Source organism: Borostomias antarcticus (genome assembly GCF_949987555.1).
Source record: "Borostomias antarcticus genome assembly, chromosome: 11".
In the NCBI taxonomy this organism is placed as follows: Eukaryota; Metazoa; Chordata; class Actinopteri; order Stomiiformes; family Stomiidae; genus Borostomias; species Borostomias antarcticus.
In genome coordinates, this window is record NC_140244.1 from 16,419,356 (window position 1) to 16,434,355 (window position 15,000).

Genomic DNA, 15,000 nt, shown 5'->3' on the forward strand with positions numbered 1-15,000 from the left:
ATGATTGTTTTATTCTTGTGTTTGCTTAGCGTCGGACGAGACCAAGCGGAAGATGTACAGCTCCATCCTGGTGGTGGGGGGCGGGCTGATGTTCCACCACGCCCAGGACTTCCTGCTGCATCGCATCATCAACAAGATGCCCCCCTCCTTCCGCCGGCTGGCCGAGAACGTGGAGGTCATCACGCGACCAAAGGCATGCCGGAAAAACCCTCTCTGATTGGCTGAACCTCTGTCTGCACTGTTTTCAAACCAGTCAAATTGTTTTCAGTAGACTCAGCGGAGCACTGAGGCCCCCTCAGGGTGAAAGTTCAACTTTTGGCTAGAGCACGTCGTTATGACAAAGCGCGCCTGCCTCCGCCATTTCTTTAAAACGAGCTCTACAGTGACCACAGCCTAGGCGCTGATGACCTTTGGTCTCAGTAGGACATTGCTGTTTGTAATCAGTGCGGCCGCTTCTATACGTGACCGGACTGACCGTCCGTCTGTCCGTTCGTAGTGTGAGATTTAGACCTAATACGGCTGAACACAGAGGGCGCTAGAGACTGCTCATAAACCTGAACCGCTTACTGCACCACCTGGGCGATTTCTTCTGAGCACAATTCCACATTTCTAAATGCATAAACAACAAAAATAATGTAAGCCACATATCATCCAGATGTCCGATCTAGCCTGACAGCGGTGTGTGTGTGTGTGTGTGTGGCGTCTCTGTGCAGGACATGGACCCCCGTCTGATCTCGTGGAAGGGCGGGGCCGTGCTGGCCTGCCTGGACACCACCCAGGAGATGTGGATCCACCAGAGGGAGTGGCAGCGCTTTGGGGTCCGCATGCTCCGAGAGAGGGCTGCCTTCGTCTGGTGACCCCTGACCCCTGGGGTCCCCTGACAGAACTACGGCACTACTGGGACCATGTCCCGTTTCCCTGACAACAGCAGAACACCGTGCTTGAGGACTGGTACTGGTCGGACTGGTCCACTCCACCTGGCAGACACAGAGCTGCAGATCACACATCTCTCACACCACTCTGCAGACCGACACTAAAGAGGAACTTCAGGACAGCTGACCATTGTGTAGTAACTGTGGACTCGTCAGATGATGAAAATAAAAACCTGTCTGTATTTAATTATAAGCTGGCGTTGTGGAGTCTTGAACAGAACACATGTAACAGTGTGCAGCTGGATGTTTTTAAGCATGAGGACGTTTTGCTTCAGTGCAGACTGAATTGTCAGTCAGTATCAACATAAAGCAGTTAACCAACACCCTCAGTGTCAGCTAGTTTAATGTCACTCTCACCGCCTCCTTCTTTCCTTATGAGCGTTGTTGGAAACGTCCCTGTAACATTACAGCAACGAACAACACTACCACGATGTCACATTTCAGCAGCGCTAGACTTTATTTTACAGCGGGGGATACAAAAAACAGATTACAAGGTTGACATGAAATCATCCACAATGCGTGTGTTGTGGCAAGGATGGGAAGGGCAACAAAGAGCAGGAAGCTGCCGTCATCAGCCGGCCTGGTTCCCACGGAGAGGAATTCCCAGGTGGGCGTCAAGAGCCTGCCCAAGGCAGAGGCAGCCAATCAGGAGGGGGCTGGCACAATGACGTCATGGATTAGGCCACTGTGCCCCGCCCCACGCCTACACAGGAGGTGTAGGCGTTTACCTGCAGGGAGAGAGGAACGTTAGCTGCTCTAAAGGTCACCAGTGTAGAAGTGAAAGCTGCAGCGTTGGGTCCAACATCGTTTCGTTAGGCCAAGGGTGAAAATTAACTGCACAAAATCCCCTCCATCTTAGGTCTTCTATGTTGTAGACATACATGAGCAGACAAGACATGTTTGATGAGAGTCTTCTTCATTTTTCTCACCTTCCTCATCCTCCCCCTCCCATTGGTGGGGGGGTGGGCCCTGCTCCGTGGTTTATCCTGCCCATCCGCCTCCGGCCATTAGGGGGCCCCGGGGGGCTGCAGAGACAGAGGCACGGTAATGTTAGACCACCAGCAAGGAAACAGACAAACCTGTATCAATGCTTACTGGTTAGATGAGGTGTTGTGAAGATAAAGGCCGGGGGTTTCCAGTAATGACTGATCAAAACAGTACTGGATTGGTCAAAGTAGGTTTCCAAAATGCAACGTCACTAATCAAGCCATGTTAGATCAATGATGTCCGAAATGAGGGAAGGAAGGTTCCGTTCAATCAGGACCACAGCTGCTCCTATCAGGACCATAGCTGCTCCTATATCAGGACCATAGCTGCTCCTCTCAGGACCCTAGCTGCTCCTATCAGGACCATAGCTGCTCCTATATCAGACCATAGCTGCTCCTATATCAGGACCACAGCTGCTCCTATCAGGACCATAGCTGCTCCTATATCAGGACCATAGCTGCTCCTATATCAGGACCATAGCTGCTCCTATATCAGAACCATAGCTGCTCCTATATCAGGACCATAGCTGCTCCTATCAGGACCATAGCTGCTCCTATATCAGGACCATAGCTGCTCCTATATCAGGACCATAGCTGCTCCTATATCAGGACCATAGCTGCTCCTATATCAGGACCATAGCTGCTCCTATATCAGGACCATAGCTGCTCCTATATCAGGACCATAGCTGCTCCTATCAGGACCATAGCTGCTCCTATATCAGGACCATAGCTGCTCCTATATCAGGACCCTAGCTGCTCCTATATCAGGACCCTAGCTGCTCCTATCAGGACCCTAGCTGCTCCTATCAGGACCCTAGCTGCTCCTATCAGGACCATAGCTGCTTCTATCAGGACCATAGCTGCTCCTATATCAGACCATAGCTGCTCCTATATCAGGACCATAGCTGCTCCTATATCAGACCATAGCTGCTCCTATCAGGACCATAGCTGCTCCTATCAGGACCATAGCTGCTCCTATATCAGGACCATAGCTGCTCCTATATCAGGACCATAGCTGCTCCTATATCAGGACCATAGCTGCTCCTATCAGGACCATAGCTGCTCCTATCAGGACCATAGCTGCTCCTATCAGGACCATAGCTGCTCCTATATCAGACCCTAGCTGTTCCTGTTGCATGCTCACCCTCGGCCATCAGTGAAGCGGGAGTTGGAGCCAGCGTTTCCCTCCTTCGCCAGGTCTGGCTGGACCATGGTCTGGAAACTAGGAGGCCGACATCACACAACACATGAGCACACACATGAGGGTCTGGGGACTCCCTCTGGACAAGTCCAAACAGGAGTGTGATCTTCTACTTTAATATTCTACCTTCTTAATTTAATGAATATTCTACTATTGTCTTAATAGAAGACTACTATTATGAAGAGTATAATATAAGGCAAACTATGAATCATGACTACCTTTAGACACCAGCCTCTTGGTATAAGTTAGCTAGTTCACCTTCTAGGTGACCTACTACAGTACATCCATAACAATATGATGCAATTCTATACTGTGTTCGGTGGCGGTGCTTACAACAGGCCGAGGAACTCTACAGCTCCCCAGAACAGGTCTGCCAGGAAGGATAGTCGCCATGGAGACTGGGTCCTGCTGTTCAGGACTTGACCTGAGAGACACCGAGAGAAAATGGGTTGACTCACTACAATTACAACCACCCTAGTAGAGGAACAATATTAGCATGCTGGCTACAAACAGCAGGATCGTCTGGATTCACCTCATTTGATAAAGTGCATTATCATCTCATTATCCTAACGTTAGCTAACTACAAACATGCTCGCAAAAATGAATCGCAAATGTTGTCAATACTTAAATATACGGATGAAGCAGTCTATCTGACGTTTGCTAGCTAGCAGCTAATGCTAGCCTTGTGTAAACTCAACCTAGGTGCTAGCTAGCAGACAGCGTCAGCGTAGCTAGCTAGCTGGTCATGATTCAGGCAGTGGATTTTGAGACTACGATTTATCTTATATCTATAGCTAATATAATTTAGTATATAATAAATCATCGTTACTATAGATGAGGATTAGGAAGGTAACGTTACAACAAAACGGAAACCCCACAATGTGTCTATCTATAAAAATTGGTTTAATACTGCGTTTCGAAACTCACCGTTGGCCACGTACACCATCTCTGCGCCGCCTGATGTTTACGTCCTGACACCAAAGAGCATGGAATGCCAAGAAGGGACACTCCCTTGACACCGCTATAGAACCAATACGCCCAGCTGCTGACCCGGACCGCCGCCATTTTGGACTGTCAAGTTGATTGCACAGCATGTGCTGCACTGTTGGCTGTCAGTGTCATGCGCTCACTTTTTCATGGAGACACTTGCGTTTACTAAATAATAAATCATCGGGAATTCCCACTATTATGATCTCACTCTGTTTATTTTATCTTCATGAAAATATACAATTAAATTTGCACACATACTATACAAGTTTCTCATCCAATATAGACTGATACAGTTACATCCACACAGGTATAAAAAGGATAGAACTTGACACCAGGTTTCCCCCTTTTCCACTTGTTTAATATTGAATACCTGGGAACAATCATTGTCATTAAGCTCACCTTTCAGACCAACGCAGACTACATCTATAAAAAGGCAAGGCAGCATCTCTCTCTCCTCAGGAAACTGAGCAGCTTCAACGCCAGCAAACCCACCCTGACCAGGGTCTACAGGTCACAGGTCACAGGTCTACAGGTCACAGGTCTACAGGTCACTCGCTGAGTGTTCTCACCTTCAACATTGTCTGGAACACGCTGACTCACTGGTCAACCAGGCCAGCGAGATCACCGGAGACAAACAACTGAAACTCCAGAACCTAAAGCAACCCAGATCTATAATGACCCCACCCACCTTCACCATTCCAGCCCTTGCCATCTGGCAGGACACTCAAGGTCCCACTAGTCAGGGAGAATAGATGCAAGAAATCATTTGTGCCCTCTGCTGTGGCCATTCTAAACAGGGATGTACTATAAAACAGTACCCCCCCCCCCAAAGGCCAGTATAGATACATTTTATGTTTGTTTTTTATGCGCTTCATTTTTTTAATCAGTTTTTATACTGTGTTGCCAGGGTGCCATGACAAATTTCCATTACATGTAATATTAATGGACAATAAAGATTTTCTTAAACATCTATCTTACAACAAAGCTACACGAATACATTTTGTTTTATTGATGATGGATTTTGAGAAATGTTCTCTTCTGGTTTGGCTGAGAGATACAGCGGTTTTCTTTGATGTGATGGATTCTGATGCATAACAATAACTTGACCGTGTAGATGAGCACCTCTTGGCACATCTTCCTGTCACACCACTCTGTTGAACCTTCATATTCCTGGTAAATAATCCCCCCAGGCCATCTCTGTGTATAACTGAGGTGATGCTTTTCCAAAGTTATTTTCCAGGGCTGTGATTAGATCAACCTGTGCCAGGCTGGGCACTTTAAGGCCCTTTTCTCCAAGGTTGAGATCAGTGTGCTGTTTGTAACTCAGAAATGTGTACCGTGGATCATCAGGGACACCTATTACACTCTTAACAGTGACTATACTTCTCTACAACCTTACTACCTACAGTATATACCCAGCTGTTTAAACTAGAGCATTGCCATCATGGTCAATCCTGTTTACAGGCCCTGATATCGGTGGCGTCATCACACTCAGCAGGTCCAGCACACACTGTGGAAGGACACCCTTAGTGGAGTTAACAAGAGACGGCAGCTAAGAATAAAATACATACAAATCAAGTCAAGATTCAACATATCGCTACATCTGTTACAAATTAATCTTTCACAAGAATATGATAGCACCAACAGCAGGGCCTGAGCTGAATAGCCCTGCTGTAGAGGGTCTTCAGGGTGCTCATCGTAAGTCATAATTGTCCAGACATGCCACTCCTCTCACCTGATATCCTGGATTTTTTAGTTTAGTTTAGTTTATTCGACATATCAGTTTAAAATACATGTCATGCATTAAAACAAATATCAAGGATAGCACAAAAAAGTTGTGGACTTATTTCCGTTGGGGTCCTTGGTCTCAACATAAAACACTTAAAACACAAACACATAAAACTACATAACACAACATGTACACATACTAACAATCCCTCCCTCCCCTACCTGTCTATTCTTGGACTAGTAGCCATTTCCTAAAATTCACCTTAAAACTGTATGGGTTCGTGCTCTGTTTGATGGTCAAAGGCAGTTCATTCCACTCCTGTGCTCCTATGTAGGCAAATGAGCATTGCCCCTTTTGGTTCTACACTTCAGGGGGAGAAGATTGGCTAAGATGGACCTAGTCCTGTGGTTGTGTGATTCCCCAACTCTGGAGAAATAGCTGCTTAGGTATGCTGGGGCCCTGTTGTTAATGACCTTGTGTACCATGTTGAGCCTCAGCTGAGTCACTCTAGCCTCAACTGGTAGCCAGTTGAGCTCTTGGAAGTACCTCCTTCCAACATGGTCACGAGGGCCTAGCCCCATCACAACCCTAACTAGCTTGTTTTGAGACACCTGCAGTTTTCTTTTTAATGAAGTTGACAGACCTTCTGACCATGCTACACTGGGGTAATCTAGATGACACTGCACTGGACTATTGGCTAGTAGACGTAGGCTTTCTGTGTCCAGCAGATTGACCTTTCTGGCAAGAAACCTTGTGCGCGCGTTAACTTTACCCAGCACCTGTAAGGCCATTCCCTCCCCACCCAAACTGTCATCTAAAACACACCCCAGGTTCTTCACTGATGTCTCTGCAGCTATCTCCACAGACCCTACCTCTACTCGTAGCTCCTGGGCCTTCTTTAATCTGGGTTTAGACCCAAATAGAATGGACTCTGTCTTCCCTAAATGAAGTGACAGCCTATTGTCACACAGCCATCTGCTTATTTTAGTGAGTTCCTCTCCTAGCCTACTTTGGAGTGTGTTCTTGTCTTTGTGCAAGATGAGCAAAGCTGCATCATCTGCGAATAAATACAAGTTACAGGAACAAGCATCTCTCATGTCATTAATATAAAGTAAAAATAGCAGTGGTCCTAAAACACTTCCTTGTGGAACCCCACATACTACTGGTTTGGTGTCTGACGTGAAGCCTGATAGCTGGTCCTGGATCAGCTGAGCACTCAAAGATACCTCATCATGAACACCCAGGTTGTCAGTATCTGACCATTGGCTCCTCCACCTGGTCACCGGCAGCGCCACCATCAGAGGTCTCCCAAGCAGAGCTGGGCTCGTCCCTCACCAGCTAAGCGTTAATGAGGACCTGGTTACTCTCCTGACCACCTCAGTGTTGATGAGGACCTGGTTACTCTCCTGACCAGCTCAGCGTTGATGAGGACCTGGTTACTCTCCTGACCACCTCAGTGTTGATGAGGACCTGGTTACTCTACTGACCAGCTCAGTGTTGATGAGGACCTGGTTACTCTCCTGACCAGCTCAGCGTTGATGAGGACCTGGTTACTCTCCTGACCAGCTCAGCGTTGATGAGGACCTGGTTACTCTCCTGACCAGCTCAGCGTTGATGAGGACCTGGTTACTCTCCTGACCAGCTCAGTGTTGATGACGACCTGGTTACTCTCCTGACCAGCTCAGCGTTGATGAGGACCTGGTTACTCTCCTGACCAGCTCAGCGTTGATGAGGACCTGGTTACTCTCCTGACCAGCTCAGTGTTGATGAGGACCTGGTTACTCTCCTGACCAGCTCAGCGTTGATGAGGACCTGGTTACTCTCCTGACCAGCTCAGTGTTGATGAGGACCTGGTTACTCTCCTGACCAGCTCAGCGTTGATGAGGACCTGGTTACTCTCCTGACCAGCTCAGCGTTGATGAGGACCTGGTTACTCTCCTGACCAGCTCAGCGTTGATGAGGATCTGGTTACTCTCCTGGGAGGTGTGTGTGACCTGCAGCAGGAAGGTGTCAATGTCCTCCTCACAGTTGGTCTTGTCCGAGTTGTTGAACATCAGACCAGTAGCCACAGCCCAGTATTCACACTCAAACTGTACTGAGTCAAAGCTGTCACGGTGAACACCATGACCTGAAAAACATGCAAAAATAATACATATAAGCTATTACATTGCATTTATAAATGTATTAGGTTTGAAAGAAGAGACTGAGCCGTGTTGTCCATCTGTATATGTCTGTGATGTGATGCCTTTCTGTGTACAGGACAGATAAAAACGACATCAATCCGAAGCAAGTCTCAGAGCCATTCCTGCTAGTTTACAATGGTTAACTGTAAACTAGCAGGAACTGTAAACTGTATTACAGTGGTTACACTAGCTAACTGTACAGCTAGCACTGGCAGGTCTAGTCAACTTACATTTCTACACTTTTGTGAACAAGTTAAACAAACAATTACCTGTCAGGATCTTTTGTGAACAGCTAACATTAGCTAGCTAACTAGCTAGCTAGCTAACTTAAAGGTGTTTTAAGGTTACTTATGATCATATACAATAGTTCAGATTAAAACGTTGACAAAACTAGCCCTTTTGAGAAAGTCTGATAATTGCTCTACCACCGTTTTGGTCATACAATGGATGTGGGTGGGCACCTTGAAAAATCTTTCAAAAACATGTTAAACTCTCGATTTCAAAGACAAGAAGCTCACTGAGGGGGTAATTGGTGTACGTTGGTGTTCTGACATCAAATCCGCCGCAAAGTATGAATCCTGTAGGGTTTTATTGATCATTTTATGAAATCCATTGACTTGTATTGACACGACCGTTGTAGATGTGTAGATCAATCCGCAGAGGGGATTCAGGAAGCGGAACTACTTACGGTAGCTATTGTTATTGTTTATGTTGCTAGGCTACCTAGTTTGCGGAGGTTTACACACGTATGTGCTGCGACTAAATAGTTCTATACTAAATATTTTAAAAAGCCTTTCCAGATGAACTAGAATCTTACTTTATGGCGAATTATATGTCAGAACGCCAACTAACACCTCGATGAGTTTCTTGTCTTTGAAATTGAGAGTTTAACATGTTTTTGAATGATTTTTCAAGATGCCCATCCACATCCATGTATGTTTTTGTATGACCAAAACGGTGGTAGAGCAATTATCAACTTTCTTGAAAATGCTAGCTTTGTCAACTTTTTGATCTGAACCATTGTATATGATCATAAGTAACCTTAAAACAGGGCTAAACATGTATTTTCCCTTTACTTCCTTTAACCCTAACCCTCCTCTCCTGGAAGTTTTGCGCATGCCTGTCTTCTCAGTGCCATCACAGGCCTCTAGTGGAAACTCCTAACCAGTTGAGAGACCTCTGGAGTGTCTTAAATAACTGGGAGAGTAAGAGTGATTCTTAGTCTTAAGAAATTTGATATCTTGCTTTTATACTTAAATTTGAGAGAAGAAGGAAATTTCAGAAATTCTCAGCACTTAAGGCTAACAGTTGTTAGTCTTACACTTAAGACTAAAATGGCACTTTAAGAAGCTTGATAAATACGGGCCCTGAGCTATAAGGAAAGGGGGTAAAGGTTGGAGTGACAGTATGAACATGTGGAGGTTTGGGGTATAGTCCCATAAAGTCATCCCCGCCAGGGTTGACCCGATCTCCCGGTACTTGTACAGTGGAGATTGGCGGGTTGATTTTGGTGTCCTTCTTGATTTTGGTGTGCTGGGACTACTGCCTCTTGTGGTGTCAACAGAGATGCAGGCCAACATTGTCCGGAGTAAGTAAGGGAGGGAGTGATAACAGGACAAACGCTATACTAGCTGCACGCCTGGCCAGCCACGCACAAAAATAATCTTCAAGCTTGCTGTGTTTGTAGTGTGGTCCACCGTCCAGCAGAGGGCAGTCGCCACCTACAGTCAGGGTCTATCACCTACAGTCAACTGTCTATCACAAAAAGAATAACAAAAACAACTTCTCTAAATGTACTTCCTGTAGGTATAGTGTAAACCCGACAGTTCCAAGAACAAGACGGACAAAGAAATAAGTATGAAACCCGCTCTCTTCCATTTGCCGACCCCAGGGTGGTGAGGCGCTGTGGTTCCCTCCTCCCCGACCCCAGGGTGGTGAGGGGCTGTGGTTCCCTCCTCCCCGACCCCAGGGTGGTGAGGGGCTGTGGTTCCCTCCTCCCCGACCCCAGGGTGGTGAGGCGCTGTGGTTCCCTCCTCCCCGACCCCAGGGTGGTGAGGGGCTGTGGTTCCCTCCTCCCCGACCCCAGGGTGGTGAGGGGCTGTGGTTCCCTCCTCCCCGACCCTAAAGCTGAGTCCTGAGCTGAGGCCACTGTGGGAGTGAGTGAGGTCATGGCTGAGACTGGGAGTCCAGGCTGGACAATGGAGGAGTCAGTGTGCGTGTGTGTGTGTGTGTGTGTGTGTGTGTGTGTGTGTGTGTGTGTGTGAGGAGCCCATATGTGGGGGGAAGTTCATTGCGCTCTTCTCTGTCCCGGTCATGGTGTGTGTGGGCAGGCGAGTGGGGAGGAGACAGAGTCATCGGGTGTTGTCTCACACAGAAGCACAAAGAGCCATTGAGGTGGGTTTGTTCTGGTGCTTCCCCTCGCTCTGCCTCCCACAGACACGCCAGGGTTGGGCCGGCTCTGGACAGCAGGCCTGGAGCTGGGGCTAGGGATGGGCTGGGCCTAAAGGCTAGGGGCTGAGGCTAGGGGCTAGGGACTGGGGCTAGGGGCTAGGGACTGGGGCTAGGGGCTGAGCCTAAGGGCTAGGGGCTAGGGAAGGGCTGGGACTAGGGGCTAGGGACTAGGGACTGAGGCTAGGGACTGGGGCTAGGGGCTGAGCCTAAGGGCTAGGGGCTAGGGACTGGGACTAGGGTCTGGGCCTGGTGATTGGGGGCTGGGACTGAGTAATGGGTTAATGTGCCCCACCTATATAGCTATTTCACACAAGGGCAAAGTCTCGCCCCCTGTGCCACCACCTCTCACCCACCTCACCCTCTGAACCCTCCTCTCACCCACCTCACCCTCTGAACCCTCCTCTCACCCACCTCACCCTCTGAACCCTCTTCTCACCCACCTCACCCTCTGAACCCTCCTCTCACCCACCTTACCCTCTGAACCCTCCTCTCACCCACCTTACCCTCTGAACCCTCTTCTCACCCACCTCACCCTCTGAACCCTCCTCTCACCCACCTTACCCTCTGAACCCTCTTCTCACCCACCTCACCCTCTGAACCCTCCTCTCACCCACCTCACCCTCTGAACCTTCCTCTCACCCACCTCACCCTCTGAACCCTCTTCTCACCCACCTCACCCTCTGAACCCTCCTCTCACCCACCTCACCCTCTGAACCCTCTTCTCACCCACCTCACCCTCTGAACCCTCTTCTCACCCACCTCACCCTCTGAACCCTCTTCTCACCCACCTCACCCTCTGAACCCTCTTCTCACCCACCTCACCCTCTGAACCCTCTTCTCACCCACCTCACCCTCTGAACCCTCTTCTCACCCACCTCACCCTCGGAACCCTCTTCTCACCCACCTTACCCTCTGAACCCTCTTCTCACCCACCTCACCCTCTGAACCCTCTTCTCACCCACCTCACCCTCGGAACCCTCTTCTCACCCACCTTACCCTCTGAACCCTCTTCTCACCCACCTCACCCTCTGAACCCTCTTCTCACCCACCTCACCCTCTGAACCCTCCTCTCACCCACCTTACCCTCTGAACCCTCTTCTCACCCACCTCACCCTCTGAACCCTCCTCTCACCCACCTCACCCTCTGAACCTTCCTCTCACCCACCTCACCCTCTGAACCCTCTTCTCACCCACCTCACCCTCTGAACCCTCCTCTCACCCACCTCACCCTCTGAACCTTCCTCTCACCCACCTCACCCTCTGAACCCTCTTCTCACCCACCTCACCCTCTGAACCCTCCTCTCACCCACCTCACCCTCTGAACCCTCTTCTCACCCACCTCACCCTCTGAACCCTCTTCTCACCCACCTCACCCTCTGAACCCTCTTCTCACCCACCTCACCCTCTGAACCCTCTTCTCACCCACCTCACCCTCTGAACCCTCTTCTCACCCACCTCACCCTCTGAACCCTCTTCTCACCCACCTCACCCTCGGAACCCTCTTCTCACCCACCTTACCCTCTGAACCCTCTTCTCACCCACCTCACCCTCTGAACCCTCTTCTCACCCACCTCACCCTCGGAACCCTCTTCTCACCCACCTTACCCTCTGAACCCTCTTCTCACCCACCTCACCCTCTGAACCCTCTTCTCACCCACCTCACCCTCTGAACCCTCCTCTCACCCACCTTACCCTCTGAACCCTCTTCTCACCCACCTCACCCTCTGAACCCTCCTCTCACCCACCTCACCCTCTGAACCTTCCTCTCACCCACCTCACCCTCTGAACCCTCTTCTCACCCACCTCACCCTCTGAACCCTCCTCTCACCCACCTCACCCTCTGAACCCTCTTCTCACCCACCTCACCCTCTGAACCCTCTTCTCACCCACCTCACCCTCTGAACCCTCTTCTCACCCACCTCACCCTCTGAACCCTCTTCTCACCCACCTCACCCTCTGAACCCTCTTCTCACCCACCTCACCCTCTGAACCCTCTTCTCACCCACCTCACCCTCGGAACCCTCTTCTCACCCACCTTACCCTCTGAACCCTCTTCTCACCCACCTCACCCTCTGAACCCTCTTCTCACCCACCTCACCCTCGGAACCCTCTTCTCACCCACCTTACCCTCTGAACCCTCTTCTCACCCACCTCACCCTCTGAACCCTCTTCTCACCCACCTCACCCTCTGAACCCTCCTCTCACCCACCTCACCCTCTGAACCCTCCTCTCACCCACCTCACCCTCTGAACCCTCCTCTCACCCACCTCACCCTCTGAACCCTCTTCTCACCCACCTCACTCTCTGAACCCTCCTCTCACCCACCTCACCCTCTGAACCCTCTTCTCACCCACCTCACCCTCTGAACCCTCCTCTCACCCACCTCACCCACCTCACCCTCTGAACCCTCCTCTCACCCACCTCACCCTCTGAACCCTCCTCTCACCCTCTGAACCCTCCTCTCACCCACCTCACCCTCTGAACCCTCCTCTCACCCACCTCACCCTCTGAACCCTGCCCTCACCCACCTCACCCTACGCAGCCCCTCCATGCCATCCTCACCCCTCACCCCTGACAGGGTGTAGACACACAGACACATCATTCAACCAAACCTTCTCCAAACTTTGCTCTCCTCACCCGTCAATCCCATCTGCACCCCCCCCCCCCCATCCCTGTCTGTGTCCCATGGTTCAAACACAGCAGATGAGAGAGAGAGAGAAAGGGGGTCTGGCATGCGTGTGTGTGAGTGTGTGTGTGTGTGTGTGTGTGTGTGTGTATCTATAATCCATGGTGGTTTAAACCTCAGCATCCTGCCTGTTGTCCCACCCCCTGTCCCTCCTGCCTGTTAGCCCCTCCCTCCTCTGTTCCCATTGTTTCCTGTCTTCCATGAAAAGGGCGCTCTGTGTTCACAAGCCCGTTCACAGGGCTGCCGGCGGAGGCCATTTTAACAGATCCCTTTTGATTCACTTTCACTTTTAAAGGTTGTTTGCGCAGGAGGCTTTCATGTAAAGACTGACTGGCCTGTTATGTTACAATGGGGTTCTGACCTTTCCTCTAGTGCTGCTCTCCTCTCTCTCTCCCTCCCTCTCTCCCCACCCTCTCTCTCTCTCCCTCTCTCTCTCTCTCTCTCTCTCTACCCCACCCTCTCTCTCTCCCTCTCTCTCTCTACCCCCACCCCCTCTCTCTCTCCCTCCCTCCCTCCCTCCCTCTCTCTCTCTCTCTCTCTCTCCCTCCCTCCTTCCCTCCCTCTCTCTCTCACTCTCTCTCTCCCTCCCTCTCTCTCTCTCTCTCTCTCTCTCTACCCCACTCCAGTCTGCCAGGGATGCAACAGAGTCCCAGCAGAACAGAGGGTTAATTCTAGAGGGTTCTGTGGGTCAGAGTGTCAGAATGGACTCCCCCTGGGGACGGACTCCTCTGTCTTTGTGTGTTAGAACAGGTGGCTCCATTGTCATGATAGTGGGGTTTCAGTGTAGAGGCACTGCATCATCTAGGAGGCTTTAGAGAGGGAGGAAGATGTGTCTGTGTGTGCGTGTGTGTGCTCAGTGTGTGTGTGTGTGTGTGTGTGTGTGTGTGTGTGTGTGCGTTTGCATGTGGGTGTGTTTTTGTTCCTGCGGTTCCAGCAGACCATGGGAATGATCTTGATCGTCTCTGTCCTCAGTCTCCCTGTGGGCGGTTCCTCCACCCCCTCCTACGCCACACTCCACCCTGCATGGACGTCCCATCCTTCTCACGGGCCCTCTGCCTCTCTCCCCCTCTCTCCCCTCCTCTCTCCCCCTCTCTCTCCCTCTCTCCTCCTCTCTCCCCCTCTCTCCCCCTCTCTCCTCCTCTCTCCCCCTCTCTCTCCCCTTCTCTCTCCTCCTCTCTCCCCTCTCTCTCCCCCTCTCTCCTCCTCTCTCCCCTCTCTCTCCTCCTCTTTCCCCCCCCTCTCCCACTCTCCTCCTCTCTCCCCCTCTCTCCCCCTCTCTCCCCCTCTCTCCCCCTCTCTCCCCTTTTCTCCCCCTCTCTCCCCTTTTCTCCCCCTTTTCTCCCCCTCTCTCCCCCTCTCTCTCCCCTCCTCTCTCCCCCTCTCTCTCCCTCTCCCCCTCTCTCCCCCTCCCTCCCCCCCTCCCTCTCTCAGTACACTTTGCCGGGTTCCATCTTTTTTATTGTCATGCCTCCCTCCCCAACCCTCCTCCCAAGCTGCGTCCTCAGCTCCTGTGTGTGTGTCTGTCTGTGTGTGTGTGTGTGTGTCTGTGTGTGTGTGTGTGTGTGTAAACATGCGTGCAGCATGTGTTTTACTAACCTCTCGTCTCCTCTTGTACCACTGCCATGTTGGTTAGTATTGATGTTAGTTCACTATGGCACCCAGTGGGTGGCAGGCAGCCCAGTGGTTTGAGCATCTGACTAGTGACTGAAAGGTTGCTGGTTCAAGGCCAAACCGGGGCATTTAACAATCATTGTCTACTGTTGTGTCATTGAGCAAGGCACTTATCTCCAGCACAAAGCATTGTAAGTTGCTTTTGATAAAAGTGCTAAATGACCTTAATTG

The 15,000-nt window shown here is 50.4% G+C and overlaps 2 protein-coding genes across 2 annotated transcripts in view; one reads left to right on the forward strand and one right to left on the reverse strand.

Moving 5' to 3' along the window:
* Positions 1-1,239, forward strand: part of actr8 (actin related protein 8) — an 8,312-nt gene extending 7,073 nt beyond the window's left edge. The window contains exons 12-13 of the mRNA XM_084445578.1: positions 30-193; positions 714-1,239. Coding sequence (XP_084301704.1) covers positions 30-193; positions 714-857 — 308 coding nt within the window. The 3' untranslated portion in view covers positions 858-1,239. The remainder of the gene's footprint in view (positions 1-29; positions 194-713) is intronic.
* A 126-nt stretch (positions 1,240-1,365) lies between these two features.
* Positions 1,366-4,108, reverse strand: selenok (selenoprotein K). Its single transcript, XM_084445451.1, has 5 exons — positions 4,047-4,108; positions 3,453-3,543; positions 3,063-3,140; positions 1,862-1,957; positions 1,366-1,660 (listed from the first exon to the last, which is right to left on the reverse strand). The coding sequence occupies exons 1-4, from the start codon at positions 4,063-4,065 to the stop codon at positions 1,867-1,869; spliced, it is 279 nt and encodes a 92-aa protein (XP_084301577.1). The 5' UTR covers positions 4,066-4,108; the 3' UTR covers positions 1,366-1,660; positions 1,862-1,866.
* Between the last annotated feature and the right edge of the window lie 10,892 nt (positions 4,109-15,000).

What these genes read in the sequence shown, in the direction of transcription:
- selenok (XM_084445451.1), bottom strand. An exon ending in GTAGAGTTCCTCGGCCTGTT is followed by an intron (nt 3,141 to 3,452) that starts GTAAGCACCGCC and finishes TCGGCCTCCTAG; the next exon opens with TTTCCAGACCATGGTCCAGC. An exon ending in CGCTTCACTGATGGCCGAGG is followed by an intron (nt 1,958 to 3,062) that starts GTGAGCATGCAA and finishes CTGTCTCTGCAG; the next exon opens with CCCCCCGGGGCCCCCTAATG.